Source organism: Protopterus annectens, chromosome 10.part0, assembly GCF_019279795.1.
Source record: "Protopterus annectens isolate FY-2018-M chromosome 10.part0, PAN1.0, whole genome shotgun sequence".
Classification (NCBI taxonomy): Eukaryota; Metazoa; Chordata; order Ceratodontiformes; family Protopteridae; genus Protopterus; species Protopterus annectens.
This window is the reverse complement of record NC_056744.1, coordinates 865,589,698-865,606,555: the sequence shown is the minus strand read 5'-3', so window position 1 is coordinate 865,606,555 and position 16,858 is coordinate 865,589,698. Positions and strand designations below refer to the sequence as shown.

General features: G+C 45.0%; 1 protein-coding gene across 1 annotated transcript in view; it reads left to right on the top strand.

Annotated features, from left to right (window-relative positions):
• Positions 1-16,858, top strand: part of CDC7 (cell division cycle 7) — a gene marked incomplete at its 5' end in the record, with an annotated part of 543,172 nt that overhangs the window by 105,254 nt on the left and 421,060 nt on the right. Inside the window, 1 exon segment of the mRNA XM_044086817.1 lies at positions 7,104-7,190. Coding sequence (XP_043942752.1) covers positions 7,104-7,190 — 87 coding nt within the window.

The window sequence follows — 16,858 nt, the reverse complement described above, 5'->3', positions numbered from 1 at the left end:
TTGACCAGCTGCTAGTCTGATTTGCTACAGGGGCAGAGGGTAAGGCCATTTCAAGGCAAATTATTTCCAAATGGATGCCACACTGCATCCATTTCTGCTACAAGTACCATGGAAAACCTACGGCTACTTCCACTTCTACTGCATTTCTCAGGGGAGTCCCTACCAGGGGCATTCTGGAAGCTGCAACCTGGAGTTCTGTACACACCTTCACCAAGCATTCCACTTACCAATCTTTTCTACATCCAGAGCTGGATTTGCTATTGCAGTTTTGCAACGTACTAGCCAGCCCCAACACTTCTTGACTGCAACAGTGAAACGTGAAGAACATAGTATAGTTGTGCACACTTAACCATAACTGTAGATGTTTGAGCGTATTAACTGTTGCAGTCCTGGTTTCCCTCCCTCCAGCCCCTTGGCTTTTTCTAAATCTTTCTACCTCTCCTCTCTATGGCCATTCCTAATGGCATTGATATTTACTTTTTACTGATGGTGTTCCCCACCATATACTAGCTTTCTATTTGGGGGCTCCTGACATTTGGTGCAAAAAAACTGAAACGGGTAGCCGATGCCATTACACCCATGACGACTTGACGTCATGGAAGAAGCAACAGCTTCCGACGCCGAAACTCTGGTATTCGGGCTGACCTGCAGGCAGATAACCTGTGTGACTGCAACAGTGAATACACTCTTAACTACATTTATGGTAAGTATACACAACTTTACTTTTTATCCTGTCATCTGAATCGCTTCTTAATGCTTCTATTCCTTCCAGCCTTTTGTAATTTCACCGTATTTGTCTGTTGTATAAAACATTTCTGAATGTGCACTTAATATCAGTTACTGAAAGTCATATTCTGTACTAAGGCTAAAACCTGAAGTGATTTTTGCTGAACGACTGCAAGGGTCTTCCCCATCAGAGTGCTTTTCATTTTGGAAATTGCAGGGGTCAACCCAACCAAGTGGGCAGTGGATCAGGCTCACCCTGGGGAAACCACAGTCCTGATCATAGTATTTCTTGGTTTTCTGTTACTTTGTTCCAGTTTTTCTACAGTTTTTGACTTTGACATCTACTCTGTATAGTGCCTAACCTGTAACTGAATTCAACCCAAATTAAATGCGTCTTGCTGGCTGTTTTCAAAAGTTCCACTTTTCACACTTGGAGACCTCTAATCAATTAATGTGCTACCACCTTTTTTTCTGACTGTGTACAGCAGGTATTAGAGGAAGTAAAGAAACTAGCCGCTAGAAAATCCTATACGAGTAAGTGGGGAAAAAAAATGGAATTGGTGTAGACTAGAACCACAACTGTCTAATGACACCTTTGGTTCTGCAGTATTTGAGTTGTAATTCTTTGGCCTTAATCGTCTTAAGATTCATCACTTGGCCATCTTGGCTTGTCTGCCCTTGGATTACCACCCTCTGTTTTCTACTCTACCTCATGTGAAACAGTTTGACGACTTGGTGTCTTAATTTTGTGTTGGTAAAACTTGCAGTGTTTGTTCATGAGGCTGATTTGAAGTTTTTAACTTGGAAAACAGTGTTATTTACTGAGTGCAAGAAGAGTATCGGAGTTTCATGCTGTTATGCTGGGTCATTCCTATATCATTTTTCACAAAGAAGATAACTGAGATAAAGTTGTCAGAGTTGACGTTGGGACAGGCAATTCATCTTCTGGTTTCTTTTCAAAACTTAAAAATAAGGGAAAAATAATTGTACACACTCTGGATGTCCACATGCAGCTTGAATACTACATTGACAGGGCAACAATTTTTAGGGCTTCTGGTCAACTGCTTATTTCCTATGAAGGTAAGGAAAATGGTTTCTAAATGGTTGCCTCGTTATTGATTTTGTTATCCTCCCCATAACTAGACTCTTCCAGGCAAAGTCGCAGCCCATTCTGCCATAGGCTGTGGCTACTTGTGTGACTTTTCAAAAAGGAGTGGATTCTGGAAATGTACTAGAGGCTGAACGTTGGTCTTCTGTCCACATTTTTACCAAGCGGTACAAACTGGATTCTTTCTCTAGGTCCAGAGCAGGATTTGCTAGGACTGCTTTCCAGGGGATCTGAACTCTGATCCTTGTTCCTTTTCTGAGTTAAAGTATTAATCCTGTATAGCTTGTGCTACTGCAACAATGATCTAATGATGAATATAGCACAGTTATGAAATAAAAGTACCGCAACAGTATGTATTCAAATAGAACAGTTTTGCACCAGAAGTGCCACCCTCCCTCCTTTCCCCTCTTTTGCTTTGTCAGGGTATGGATCTTATTTTTTTGTTTGTAGATAACCGGGTTCTAGCCTTCCTCTTGAGGCAAAAAAACTCTGAAGTTTCTGTGCTGTAACCACAGACTTTATATATTGCTCTTCTCAATCTGTACATTGGCTAGGGTGCATGGAAGGGGCACTAAAGCTGGAATCTGTCTGGTCCAAATCTTGCAGGATACATCCCAAAGCACTTGGGCTACTTCAACAGTGTGTACTTACACAACTCTACTTTCTGTTATCCCAGCAGTTGCAAAGTAACATGGTGCAACAGAGTACGAGTGTGAACAGCAAGGCACATGTTTCCATTTTAAGGTAGTTTCTAGCCCCAAGAAAAGAGGGACCATGAGGCACATCTTACACCTGTCAAAGTTCTAAACCGTTCTCTTAAATGCTGGAACTTTTACAAGGTAAACTTGTAAACCTTTTTGCCCATCTTTTTACCTTAAGCCTTTCATAGTTACCCCAACTTGAAGGTCGCTTACTTTCACATATCTGTAGCCAGGAAGAACAGGTGTTTTCTCAGTTTCATAGCGGGGAGTTTCCACTTCCATTTCACTTTCTTAATCTTAGGTTTATCTACTGCACGCACAACAGTCACAAAGTGCCTGGCTCCAGTAACTACCTTCTGCAACACCAAGGACTTGTACATTTATCCGTATCTGAATGAATGCCTGATTCCGACACCATCCATATTGGAGTCCTAGAAGCACTTCAGTTTACTGTGGTATAGTTCCTAAACTTAGAATGCTCTTTCTCGCTCGCACGTTCTCGCTCTCCACACGCATGCTCTCTTCTCTCTCTCTTTTTTTTTTCTCTCGCTCTGTTGCACTCTCGCTCGCTCTGTTGCACGCGCTGATGTTCTTCGTGTTTCACTGTTGCAGTCATTACATTCGGGTAATCTGCTGGCAGGTTGCCCTCAGTAGGCCTGATTAACTCTTGGGTCCTGCATCGGTTGCTGTCCCTTCTTCCATGATGTCAGGTCATCAGGGGTACAAAACATGCAGCCGACGCCATTACATCAGTCTTTCTTGCCATGCGGTGCCCGAACAGAAGCGGCTCGCAAGTGTCTGTCGGCCGACTCCTGAAATTTTCATTTTTGAGTTTCAGAACCGAAGTCTTCAGCTAAAAGCTAAGTACCCCGTTGGGGAAACGTTTTCTTGCTCCTTACCGATGTCAGTAAAAGTTAATAATTGCATTACTTGTGGGAAGCAAATACCTCAAGGATTTTCATTTGTACTGTATTCCTTGCCTAGACCCTGACCACAACATACCTTGCTGTCTGTTTTGTGCTAAATTTTAATCAACACACTATTAAACATCGGTATATTTTTGCTTCTAAATATTTTGGCTCACGATTTTATTATCCAGAAATGTCGTCTGTTGGCAATCGGACTACCGGAATACTTAAACGCAAAGAAAGGCAGACAGGCTGTCTAGGTCCAAAACTGACTACGCTTCTAAGCCAGTCGCCAGTTCGCTGGTACTCAGGCGCTTTCGCAGCCCCTGATACCCACCACTTCTGATTCACAGGCCTCTACTGAGACCCATTCGGAGTCTGGTATGCCGCGAGATGCTTCAGTTATGGCACCACAGATGTCTCTACCTTAGATGGGTCCGGAGCCGCTGTGCATGCACCGGCTTCTGAGGCTGTTTTCAGGCCTACCAATTTGTATATTAGACACCATCTTCAAAACCTAAGGCCAAAATCTAAATCTGTCTAAAAAAAAGACTCCTGGGCCACATGTGCAGGCCCCTATGCCTAAAAAAAACAAATTATCAAAATGGCTGAAGATTTAATTATTCTAAATCCGGGGTAGCCAACACTGTCCCAAGTCCCAGGCAAGACATTGATTATGAATCTTCTGAAGAGGATTCTATTTCTTCTGATTCTTCTAAGGATTTGTCTATACCTACTTATGGGGACATTCCATTCCTTCTGCTTCTCCCCCCTGAGGATTTTTCTTTTGAGGAAACTTTTACATACCTTAAGGGAACATTTCCACCGGGAAAGTCAGGATTTCTCTGAATCTAAAAAGAGACTTGGGGACTTTCTTCTTCTTCCTCAGCATAGGGCTTTGGCTATACCTCCTGTTCTAGACATTGTTGTTTTTTCAGAATCTAGTATGGCTCCTGATTCTATGCCTCCTGCTCCTTGTAAGCCAGACAGATAATACAGGGTTCCTGACTCCCACAAATTCCTTTTCAAAAATCCTATTCCAGATCCTGAAACCTTTTCATAGTCCCAAGGGCATTAAGGCCTCTACTGCTAAAAATCCTACCCCTTCTGATAGAGATTCCAGGGCGCTGGATAGATGGGGTAAGAAGGTGTACACTTCTGCAATCTTGGCAATCAGGGCTTTAAACTGTCAATTTCATATGCTTAAATATCAACAGCATATCACGAGACTGCTTAAACAGAAAATGATCATTTCTGACCGTGGAAAATAAAGATTTACAGGATTTATTGCATTCAGCTGAACAAGTTGGAAAACGTACTTTGCAATGTGGTTTTGATTCTTTGGAGGCCTCTTGCAGGTCTGCTGTAACTGGGTCTGTGCTAAGAAGGCATGCTTGGCTCAGAGCAAACTCTGCCTGATCATGTTAAAGCAAAATTGTTGGATGCTCCTTTACAACAGGACCATCTCTTTGGTAATAAGGCTGAAGAAGTTTTAAAAAAGATGGGAGATGAAGCTAAATCTATGCAAACTGTGAGATTTCTTACAAGTGCAACCTCCAAGATCTGGTAGGCACTGGCCTACTAAGAACTGGTCCTTTCCAGTTCCTTCGAGAGCCACTCAAATCAAACCCAGACATTCCAAAGGCTCCAGGTTTCAGTCACAGGGGACATTTAGAACAAAACAATGGGGTGCCTCCACCTCCAAATCTGGTAACAACAAGGCACCTCCCTATGGTAAAAAGTCTCAATGACTTCCCTCTACTGTTACCAAGCACTTACCTCTTAGCCGCCCCTTTGGGGGGGAGACTGGCACTTCATGCAAGAAACTGGCAACTTATAAACCAGGACAAATGGGTTTGGGTTTTAAATATAGTATCCCAGGGATACAGATTTCATTTCCACGCATTGCCAATCCCAAATGGATGGCCAGACCTGCCCCCAAATCAGTGGGCAGAGGCCCAGAAAAAAGTACTGTCACTCATGAACATTGGGGGGGGGGGCCTTCAACCAGTACCAGAAGAGGAAAAGGGACATGGTTTCTATTCCAGACCATTACTGGTACCCAGAAAAGACAAATCGTGGTGTCCAATTCTGGACTGTCTACTCGAAACACATTTCTGGATGTTCCAAAATTCAAGTTGCTGACTCTTCAACAGTTACTTCTTATGCTAGGCAAAGATGCCTGGTTGGTAACACTAGGCTTACCTGCATATCCCAATCAGGGAATCTTGCAGAAGATACCTCCGCTTCAAAGCAGGCTACTTGCATTACCAGTTCTCTGCACTGCCCTTTGGCTTATCTGCTGCGCCCAGCGTCTTCACAAAATGCTTGGCTCCAGTAATTGGATTTTGCAGGCAAAGAAATATTCAAATATATCCTTACCTGGACGATTGTTTAATTCAGGCAGAAAACAAGGACATTCTTCTAAAGCATCTGGCATTTGTAAAAAGAGTTCTAACTTGTCTAGGGTACAACATGAAAAGAAATCACAACTGGTACCCTCTCAAATTACATTCCTGGGTGCAAGCTTGAATACAACTGCCCAGATGGCTTACCTTTAATGCCAGAAAAGCAAATTCATTTGGTAATTTACTTCAAACAGGTGGCCACAAAAACCCTGCTATCTGCAAAACAAATTCTGTAAGCCTTTGGGGTTCATGGTTTCCTGCATTCTTCTAATTCCATATGCAAGACTGCATATGTAGAAACTTCAGTGGTACTTAAAATGTTTGAGTCAACATTGTCACAGCCTGGAAACAATGAAGCTATATGGTCTTCTGTTCTCATCTGTAAACATTACAATCCAGCCATTGCCAGGGTAGGATTTGTTACAGCCATCCTAAAAAAAAAATGAATTCAGCACCTTCTCTGACCAGCCCTCCCTTTAGTTCATGAGCTTTGGAAATCTTTCAGTATGTGAACACTATTGCAACATTGAACCATACAATGAAGATGGTACAGGTGTCAGAATCATAATGTAACTTGTATGTTTGAGTACGTCTGTTATTGTCATAATGTCTCTCTCCCTGCATCCCCTCTTCCCATTTTGTAGGCCTCCAGGAATTGTGGTAGGTACCAAGCCATAATTAATTCTTCCTCTCTTTTATCCCCACAAGGCATCATCGTTTCTCAGACAAACCTAGATTTTGGAGCATCAGCCTTTTCGGGGTCATCTTATTGGACTGCTATTCATTTTCCCTCGTCACCTTATGCAGTTAGTGCTCTGCATCAGCCACATTATCTTGGAAGCCAACAGGGTAAATGAGAACTTAAGATGTGTGGATGGATATCCCCCTTGTACCATAGATATGCTGATGTACAGGTGGGAGGGTATCCAGGCAGCCTAGAGGCAGAAGGTTATTAAGTTCTGGGAGTTGGGCCAGATGTCTGTCCTTCTGCAGGAGAAGACCCAATATAAAGGCTGTGGATGTCGTGAGCATACATTTACAGTTATGGTAAGTATGTACAAACGAAGTGAAAAAATATATAAGCTGGTGTCTCTTGCAGTATGTGTGCTTCTGTCAGCTTTGTAGCATCTTTAGATCTTTGAGACTGTCTTTATATGTAATAGTATTATAGCATAGTTTCACTTGGGGAGTGTTGCTCCGTGATGAGCAGCTTCAGTGTGTTAGCCTAAAGTTTATTTATCTATTTTTATAGACGTGGATAAGACTGATATTGAAAGGCTGTATGAAGCGGTGCCTCAGCTTTCCAGTATTTTCAGAGTTCAAAGCAAAATTGGTGAAGGTATGCTTTTTCATTATTTTGGTCTTTGTCAGTATAATATTCTGGGATTTTGCCCTTATAACCTATTTTGCATATTAACTTTATATCCTGTTTCAAATATCTATGATGGGTTTTGTGTATGAAAGAGAGGCAGATAAGGTTTTTGCAAGACTATGTATAAAACCATTTATATTTTACTTCAGGCCACCCCTTAAATTTGAAATGTACTTCATGTTGTGGTTTCTAAAATGACAGTGAACATGTAAGTGCTGTCCCTCTGTATCCTGTGTGTTTACTTTCTTGTAATTTTACTGCATGACTAGTTTAGCAGTCTTAAGTACTGTTGACTTGCAGAACCCTGTAATGTGACGTTGTTCTATCTCGCCGTTTTGTTTTTACACGTGGGTTCGGAGCTGATCCCTCTGCTCCGAGTTGGCCGCTTTCAAGCTCAAACTCTGAAACTCGAGACCTAGTGTATATCCCACGATGCTGTACTGTAAATCCCCAGATCTAGTTTGCCACTGCAACGGATCTACAGCTTGTCAGAGGAAGCTCGGGCCAGTGACTAATTTTCTATATTTATAGAGAATTTTTTTGGATACTTTTATCTTTATATGGTTAAAATAGATGTGAATTTACGATAGTATTAGGGTTTAGTTAGCTTGTTTAGATCTAGTGAAATTTTTGAAGGTTTTTTTTCTTTTAAAGGTTTTTCTAGGCCTTTCTTACCTGTTTGGGTGTGACAGGGCTGTGTGTGTGTGTGTGTGTGTGTGTGCGCGCGTTTCTTTCTTGTCACTTTTAAATAACCTAGTTAAAATTTAGGATACTTGAATAACTTGGTGTGTTATTTCTTTGGCTAATTGAGATTCAGGGACCTGAATTTATATTGTACAATGTCAGAAAAGCAAGTGTCTGGATTTAAAAGGTGTGAGTGGTCAAAAATGCCTGTTACAGACAACCTGCATGTACTGTTTGGGTTCTGTTCATTTAGGTGTGCTCTATCTGCCACTCCTTTAGCACCAGGGTTCTTTTGGAAAGGCGCAGGAAGCTGGTAGATAGGGGACACCCGAAGCCTGAATTTCAGGCTATGTTGGACAAGGCTGACCTTTCTTACAAGGCTTCGAAGGGGTCGAAGTCGTCCAAAGGGTCCTCTGAGCCCTAGTCATCGGCTCAGAGCTCCTCTGGTATGGTTCGTTCATCGGCTCCACAGCCCTTGGAGCCGTGCATCAATCCTTTACCTCGGAGCCCAGTTGTGGGTCCGATATTGGAGACTCCTCAGTCTCCAGTTCTTCAATCGGTTCCGTCTTCGGCTCCTTTGACCCATTCTTCAAGGCTGTCTGATGTGGACCTGGACCGAGTGGTTAAGAGGCTGTTGAACTGACCCTGGCCAAAATGCTTTCCGCTTCGAGCCACTCTGCTTCGAAGCCTGAAATTCCAGCCCTAATTTCTTCTCCTCCGAAGCCAATCGAACTCTCTGAGCCGGGGCAGACGGAACTGATGTTGGTAGAGCCCTCTGAGGTGAGGTTGGATCCACCTCCCTCGGCTCCATCGACCTTTATCTCCTGTGTTCTGACTGGGGAGTCTCGGGGCCGACAGTCCCTCGCTGGCTCCGGGGTGGAGAGTCGGACTGATACTTCGGTTCCGACCCTTCCCCTCGGGGCTTCGGCACAGGTGGCTTCGGCTCCATCCTCTGGATTGGAGCGGGGGGTCTCTGCTCTGGGAGAGCTGCCGGCCTCTTCGGAGCCGACAGACTTCTTGGACCGGGATTCTGGTGCCTTCAATGCCATGAGGAAGGTCATGTCTGCTAAGACCACTGCCTCCTCTGATCTTTCTTCCCCTCCCCCTAAAGGGCCTCATTCTACTTTTCCCCACAGGTCCCTACCAAGCGTCGAGACCCAGGGCCTCGGGTACCCCCATTGGGTGGCCCCTCCTGTACAAGGACTTCACCGGACGCTCCCACCGATTAAGTACCTAGGAAGAGACTAGAGACTGTGCAAGAGGAGGCACTTGGATTCCTCATAGGAATCCATGACATCGGATACCAACTTGGAAGGAATCAGAAGGGTCCCCACGATCCCCCTCTGAGGATGTCTCATATGCAGACATATTGGAGATCTTGAGAGGGGTGATTGGCAGTCCCTTGCCCCTACTGAGTATGAGTCGGTACTAAAGGCCTTTGGGTCTCAACCATCCACCTCCTGGGTTACCCCGCCCCTCAAACTGATGGATCTGGTTGCTCGAAGGGCGTGGGAGTCCCCTGATTCAGTGGAACCGGTCCCTCGGAGGCCCAGTAAGTTACTTCCCCTACTGACAAGGCCTTTCTTACCAAGGGAGTCCTGGTTGATGCCATGGTGGTGGCGGCAGCCACCAAGAAAGATGTCTGAAACCTCTTCTTCTGTCCGTCCTCCTAATAGGGATTCTAGGACGATGGACAGGTATGGGAAATGCATATTTAGTTCTGCGGCATTTTCCATGAGATCGCTCAACTACCTTACCCATTTTACATGCCTTCAACGAGATCGCCTTAAAGAGCTGGGAGAGACTCTACAGGATAACACAGCTGATGCAGTTTCTGAGAAAGTGACTGCACAACTCAACACCCTCAATTCTATAGTAAACTCATCCTTGCGACTCGTTTCTTACGCTGCCAATGGATCGAGTAGGGCAGCAGTCTCAGTGATAGCTTTTCGGAGACTGTCCTGGATGAGCCTTTGCTCCTTTGCAGAAGCCTTCAAATCTTCCTTTGTCAATACCCCATTCGATGGTTCCGCCTTGTTCGGTCCTAAAGTTAAGGAGACGCTTACTAGGTGTGAACAATAAGGAAAGACAGTCTGCTGTAGGAGTCCATTTTTCCACTCCAGCTAGACCGTACCCCAGAGGGCAACGAAGTGGGAAAATGTGGTTCCGAAAACCCCAAGGAGCTTTCCAAAACACACCTACGGATACCCCCTCTAGGGACAGAGGAGGGGGTAGAAACAGAAGACGCCATCCAAATGGCAGAGGTGGTCCGCAAAACCAGGGTGAGTGGGAGCAGTTCTCTGGTAAACCCTATAAGCGTTCCTGAAAGGAAGCCCGGCTGTGCTTCTCTAGAGGCAGTCAGGGGTCGCTTGGCTTTATACCCAAACACCTGGCTAAACATTACAACAGTTTCTTGGGTAAAAAGCATCATTGCCAGAGGTTACTACATTCCCTTTACAACCCCCCCCCCCCCCATGTGTACAAGGATTCCAGACGTTCCACCCAGTCTGAGAAAGCTAGCAGCCATAGAAATTCAAAACCTGCTAGACAAGAGTCATCCAGCCACTCCCGGTAGACCAGATAGGATCCGGAACTTACTCAAGGTTCTTTTTAGTTCCAAAGAAAACAGGGGACTGGAGGCCCATATTAGACCTGGACAAACTCAACACCTTTTGTCAACAAGGAAAAGTTCCGGATGGTCACGCTTCAATCTATACTTCTGTTAGAAACGGGTGATTAGATGTGCTCTATAGATCTCAAGGATGCTTACTACCACATCAAAATGGGCAGATCATCCAGAGATCACCTGCGTTTCCGGCTGGGGGCCAGTCATTACCAATTCAGAGCCCTGCCCTTTGGTCTCACCCCCAGAGTGTTCACCAAATGTATGGCAGTGGTCACAGCTCACCTGAGACGTTTAGGATTCTGGGTGTTTCCATATCCGGACAACTGGCTCCTCACCGCCACCTCCAGGCATCAACTAATCCAAGCAAGAGACTACACTATCAACCTTTGTTCCCAGTTGGGCATAACCTTAAACTTCGAAAAATTTGCGTTATCGCCCTCGCAACGTATTGTCTTTATAGGAGCAGAGCTAGACACAGTCAATTCAAGGATCAGGTTACCTCCGGCGAGAATCGTATCTCTAAAAAGTCAATTGTCCAGTCTGACCCAGAACAAAGCTCCTGCGTCCCAGATACTGAAGCTATTAGGCACAATGGCAGCCACGCTGATAGCAGTCCCATTAGGGTGCATGCACATGCAAATACTTCAGTGGCTACTCTTCGCACAATGGTCTTACCAACGACTGCCCATGTCTCGAGATTCTGTTAACAAATCTTTGCAAGAAGGATATCAATTGGTGGTTGAACAGCGACCAATTAGTAGTCTGACGTCCCTTTGTTCTTCCCCAACCCACAGCCACAGTGACCATGGATGCTTCCCTGATTGGGGGGGGGGGGGCTATTTCAGAGAAAGACGGTCCAAGGTACTTGGTCAAGCATGGAATCACATTTGCATAGAAATGTCCTGGAGCTGAGAGCGGTGTTCCTGGCGTTGCAACACTTTCCCGACTGTCTTCCTCCAGGGACAATTACAATTCAGACAGACAACATGTCGGTAGTCTGGTACATCAACAAGCAAGGGGGAACCAGATCGTATCCCTTATGCCGAGAGGCCCTAAAAATTTGGCAATGGGCTGTATCCACCAGACGCTTTCTAATAGCAACACACATCCCGGGGTCATCCAACGTGATAGCAGACATGCTGAGCAGGGCCATACTGTTGCCTCACGAGTGGTCCCTCAAACAGGTGCGGGACAAGATTTTCCACAGATGCGGCCAGGCTTGCTGCGATCTGTTTGCATCTCTGATAATGCAGCAGCTACTTTGCCCTTTATCCCCCACCAGGGAGCAACCAGAGGGACGTGCTCGTACACGATTGGCCCCCAGGCCTCCTATATGCCTTCCCGCCAATTCCCAAATTTATACAGAAAGCCAAAGGTCTGGGAAGGACTGTGATTTTGATGGCCTGTCTTGGCCTCGTCAGATTTGGTTCCCCTTCCTACAGAAGTATCGAGTGGAAGAACCATGGATTCTGGACCCAGTGCCAGATCTTCTGACTCATTCGTCGGGAGTTCTTCATCCCTCCATCTCCCTAAAACTGACAGCTTGGCCGCTCCAATTCCCATATTAGCCAGGTCTCAAGATTTGTCTCCCGCGGTCCAACATATTAGTTTCCCCTCAAACTGTTTACCAGGAAACTATACAACAGCAAATGGAAATGATTTGTTCACTGGGCTTCTCATCATGACACTGACCCTTATGTGGCACCTATTCATACCATCTTAGAATTCTTGTCTTTGTTCCATGATGGCGCAGCTGCTGCCACCATAAGAGTTCAATTGGCTGCTATTTCCAATTTTCATGTAGGGTTTAACTGGTCTAACATGTCCCACAGACTATGTAAGGCCTTTTTGAAAGGGACCCACCTATCAGACAGTCTCTCTCTGGAATTTGAATCTTGTTTTATCCCAATTGATGCTCACCCCCTTCGAACCTGCGTCATCCAGTCACTTGAAGTTTCTGTCTTGGAAAACTATATTTCTGGTAGCAATTACATCTGCACGTAAGGTCTCCGAACTTCAAGCCTTATCCTCTAAGCCCCCATATTTGATTTTTCACCCTGATAGGGTGTCTCTCAGGACGAACCCTGCCTTTCTCCCCAAGGTCTGTTCAGAAACTAACTTCAGTCCATTGAGCTCCCAACCTTCTTTAGACACCATACCAACAGACTGGAATATATGTTACACAAGCTTGATGTACACAGACAATTGAGATTCTACTTGGATAGAACGGAGAAGAGACATCGGATCAACTTCTTTTTTTCTCTCTCACAGAGAATAAAAAGGAAGGACTGCAGCAGGGTAACACGATGAACATCACCACACTTGGGTTATCCTGCCGTCAGGCGGTCCCGCAGTCTGCCCGAATTCCAAAGTCTTTGTCCGGCATCTGTTGCTGTCGCTTCTTCCCTGACGTCAGTGCGCCAGGGGTATGAGGCATCAGATGCCATTTTCTTCGGTCTTTCCTGCCGTGCGGTGCCCGAAGCAGAAGCAGTTCGCAAGTGCCGGTTGGCCCACCTGATATTTTCGATCTGAATTTCAGTCCGAAGTCTTCAATAAAGCTAAGTACCCCGTTGGGGAATATTTTCTTGCCTCAGTCCGATGTCAGAAAAAGTTAACAATTGCATTTCTTGTGGGAAGCAAATACCTCATGAGGACTTCCATTCCTATTGTATTCCTTGCCTAGGCCCAGACCACGACGTCACAGGTTGTCTGTTTTGTGCTAGGTTTAATAAACGAACTATCAAACGCCGTTTTGATTTCGCACAGCATTACTTTGGTAGGAAATTTAATTACATCATGCTGTCGGAGCTGTCGATGACCGGCTTGCATAAAAAAAACACAAGGATAAGGACAGGCAGCCTAGGAACAAGCCAGAGTCCAAGGCCTCTGCTGGGCCTGTCGCCGGTTCTCTGGTTTTCAGTGAGGTGCCTACGCAGACCCTGACTACCGCAGAACTGGAACCCCAGACAGCTGCAGATTCCCAAGCGGAGCTTTCTAGGCCGACGCAGCCATCTTCCGACACCGGAGCAGAAGTAGACCCCGGTGCAGTGGAAACACCTTCGGTTGCAATAGGTGTCTTCAGACAGACTACACTCACCATTAAATCTTATGCCAAGCTTAAAACTCCTTTAAAACCTAAGAAGACTGTACATCAGTCTACAGTTCAAGGCCCCATGCCTAAGAAACAGATGCTTAAGATGGCTGAAGATTTGATTACCCTAATCAGGGGTTCCCATCCCCCTCCTGATAAAAGACCAAGACAAGAGGAGGATTATGCTTCCTCTGACCAGGTTTCAATTTCCTCAGATTCTTCTGAGGAACAGGATTACACCTTTCCACCTTATGAAGACTCTATTCCCTCAGCATCTCCCCCTGAAGACTACTCCTTTGGGGAACACTTACATACCATGAGGGAACATTTCCACTGGGAAGGCCAGGACTATTCTGATTCTAAGAAAAGGCTCAGAGTTCCTTTTCCTACCCCAGCACAGACCTCTTGCTATCCCTCCTGTTTTAGATATTGTGGATGTTTACTTGGAGTCTAGTTTAAATCCAGACTCTACCTCCTGCTCCAGCCAAACCTGACAGATACTACAGAGTACCTGACTCGCAAGTTCCTTTATAAAAGCCCTGTGGCTGACCCAGAAACAATTTCCCAGGGTCCTAAGGGAGCTAAAGCTTCTATGGCTAAAAATTGTGCCCTCTGAAAGGGATTCCAGAGCCCTAGATAGATGGGGAAAGAAAATATACACCTCAGCAACTCTGGCTATGAGGGCATTAAATTATCAGTTTCACATGTTGAAATATCAGCAATTCCTAATGTCTCAGTTAAAACAAAAAATGAGCATTCATTCTGAACAGTCTGAATTCAGGGAAATGTAGGATCTGTTGCATGCAGCTGAACAGGTGGGCAAACATACTTTACAATACGGATTTGATTCATTGGAAGCTTCCTGTAGAGCAGCTGTTACTGGCTCCATCATACGTAGACATGCTTTGTTAAAAGAACAAACCCTTCCTGATCATGTTAAAGCAAAATTATTGGATGCACCTTTACAGCAGGATGTATTTGGTGTCAAAGCAGAAGAGGTTTTAAAGAAAATTGAGGATAAGCAAAGTCTATGCAAACGGTCAAGATTTTTTGCAGGTACAACCCCCTCGTTCAAGCAGAAATTGGCCAACAAAAAAACTGGTCCTTTCCAGCTTCTGATAGATCACAGAGGGGCAAATACAGATGCCCAAGGGGCAGAGGTCAGTCTCAAGGCCCTTACAAACTTCGCCAGTGGGGTTCTGCTACCCAGAATGGAGGAGAAGACGGGCCCCAAGCTACCAGAAGACAAACACAATGACTCAATCCTCAAACTGCCAAGCAAATCTCTCCTGGCAGCTCCCTTGGGAGGAAAATTAGCATTTTTTTGCAGACAACTAGCACATCATCACAAGACAAATGGGTTCTAAACATCGTCTCTCAAGGATACAGATTCCACTTTCATACCTTACCAAGGATAAAAGGAATGCCAAACCTGCCGCCAATTCAATGGGCAGAGGCACAAAAACAAATTACAGCTCTCAGGAACATGATGGCCATTCAACAGATACCTACACAGGGGCAAGGACAAGGATTTTACTCAAGACTCTTCCTAGTCCCAAGAAAGGACAAAGCATGGAGACCCATTCAGGATCTTTCAGTTCTGAACACCTATCTGCAAGTACCAAAATTCAAGATGCTAACACTACAGCAGCTTCTTCCTGTGCTGGGCAAGAATGCTTGGCTAGTAAATTTGGACCTCAAGGAGGCATACCTGCATGTCCCTGTCGGACAAAATTGCAGAAAATACCTCCGCTTCATTGCATGTTCAATGTATTATCAATTGTCTGCACTGCCCTTTGGCTTATCTACTGCGCCCAGGGTCTTCACAAAATGCCTGGCACCAGTAATTGCATACTGCAGACAGAGGAATTCAAATATACCCATACCTGGACGACTGCCTTATTCAAGCAGAAAGCAAGGACATTCTTTTAAAGCATCTGGCATTTGTCAAACACCTAAGTTGCATAGGGTACACAGTAAACGAAAAGAAATCAAAACTAGTGCCCTCACAAAACATAATATTCCTGGGTGCCAACTTGAATACAACGGCCCAGATGGCTTATCTCACGCCAAACAAGCAACAGCTGACTTAACATTTCAAAATAATGGCAACAAAGACCCAACTCCCTGCAAGAAAAATTCTGCAGGCCTTGGGATTCATGGCATCTTGCATACTACTACCATTTGCAAAACTGCATATGAGGAAATTACAATGGTACCTGAAAAGTGTATGGACTCAGCACAGCCACAGCTTTGAAACAGTGATACCACTCATTCCCTGCCTTCAACGGGAGTTTCTATGGTGGGCACAGGCATGTCACCTCAACAAGGGTCAGCCTTTCACCTTACCCACAGCCAGGCAAACTATGACAACAGATGCATCGGACTATGCCTGGGGAGCACACATGGCAGGACAGTGCATTCAGGGCAAATGGACTACAGATCAGAGGCATCTACATATCAATCAAAAGGGAATGCTAGCAGTACAAAATGCCCTAACAACTTTCAAGGACCTTTTACACCCAGGACAACTAATAATAAAGATGGACAATACCACAGTTATGTACATAAACAAGCAAGGGGGCACACATTCCTACCCTCTAAGCAGGCAAGCAATGACCTTGTGGAACACTGCACTGTCTTACCAGGTTCAATTACAAGCACAATTCCTGCCAGGAAAAACACCTTGGCAGATGACCTAAGCAGAAATGTCATGGATCCACACGAATGGAAACTAGATCCACAAGTATTTGCAATGATAGCACAAAAATGGGAACGCCCAGACATAGATCTGTTTGCAAGCCCCCACAACTACCAACTTCAAAAATTTTGCACAAGGACATTCCATCCACTAGCTTGGAAAGTGGACGCCCTCTCATTCAGTTGGAAAACATTAACAGTGTATGCCTTCCCTCCACTGCCTCTTCTAGCCAAGGTACTGCTGAAAGTCAGATTAGAGACGCCACAAATGATGCTCGTTGCACTGGACTGGCCACACCAGCATTGGTATCCAATTTTAAGGAACATGGCCCACGGCCCACCATGGATTTTGCCACAAATTCCTCACTTGCTCACCCAGCGAGACTATCAGATTCTACACAGCCAGCTCAAGACTCTAAACTTGACTGCATGGCAAATTACCTAAACAACCAGTCAACACCTCTATCCAAAGCTGTTATGTATGTCATTCTGGAGGTCAGGAGGCCCAGCACCAGGAAAACCTATTCAGACAAA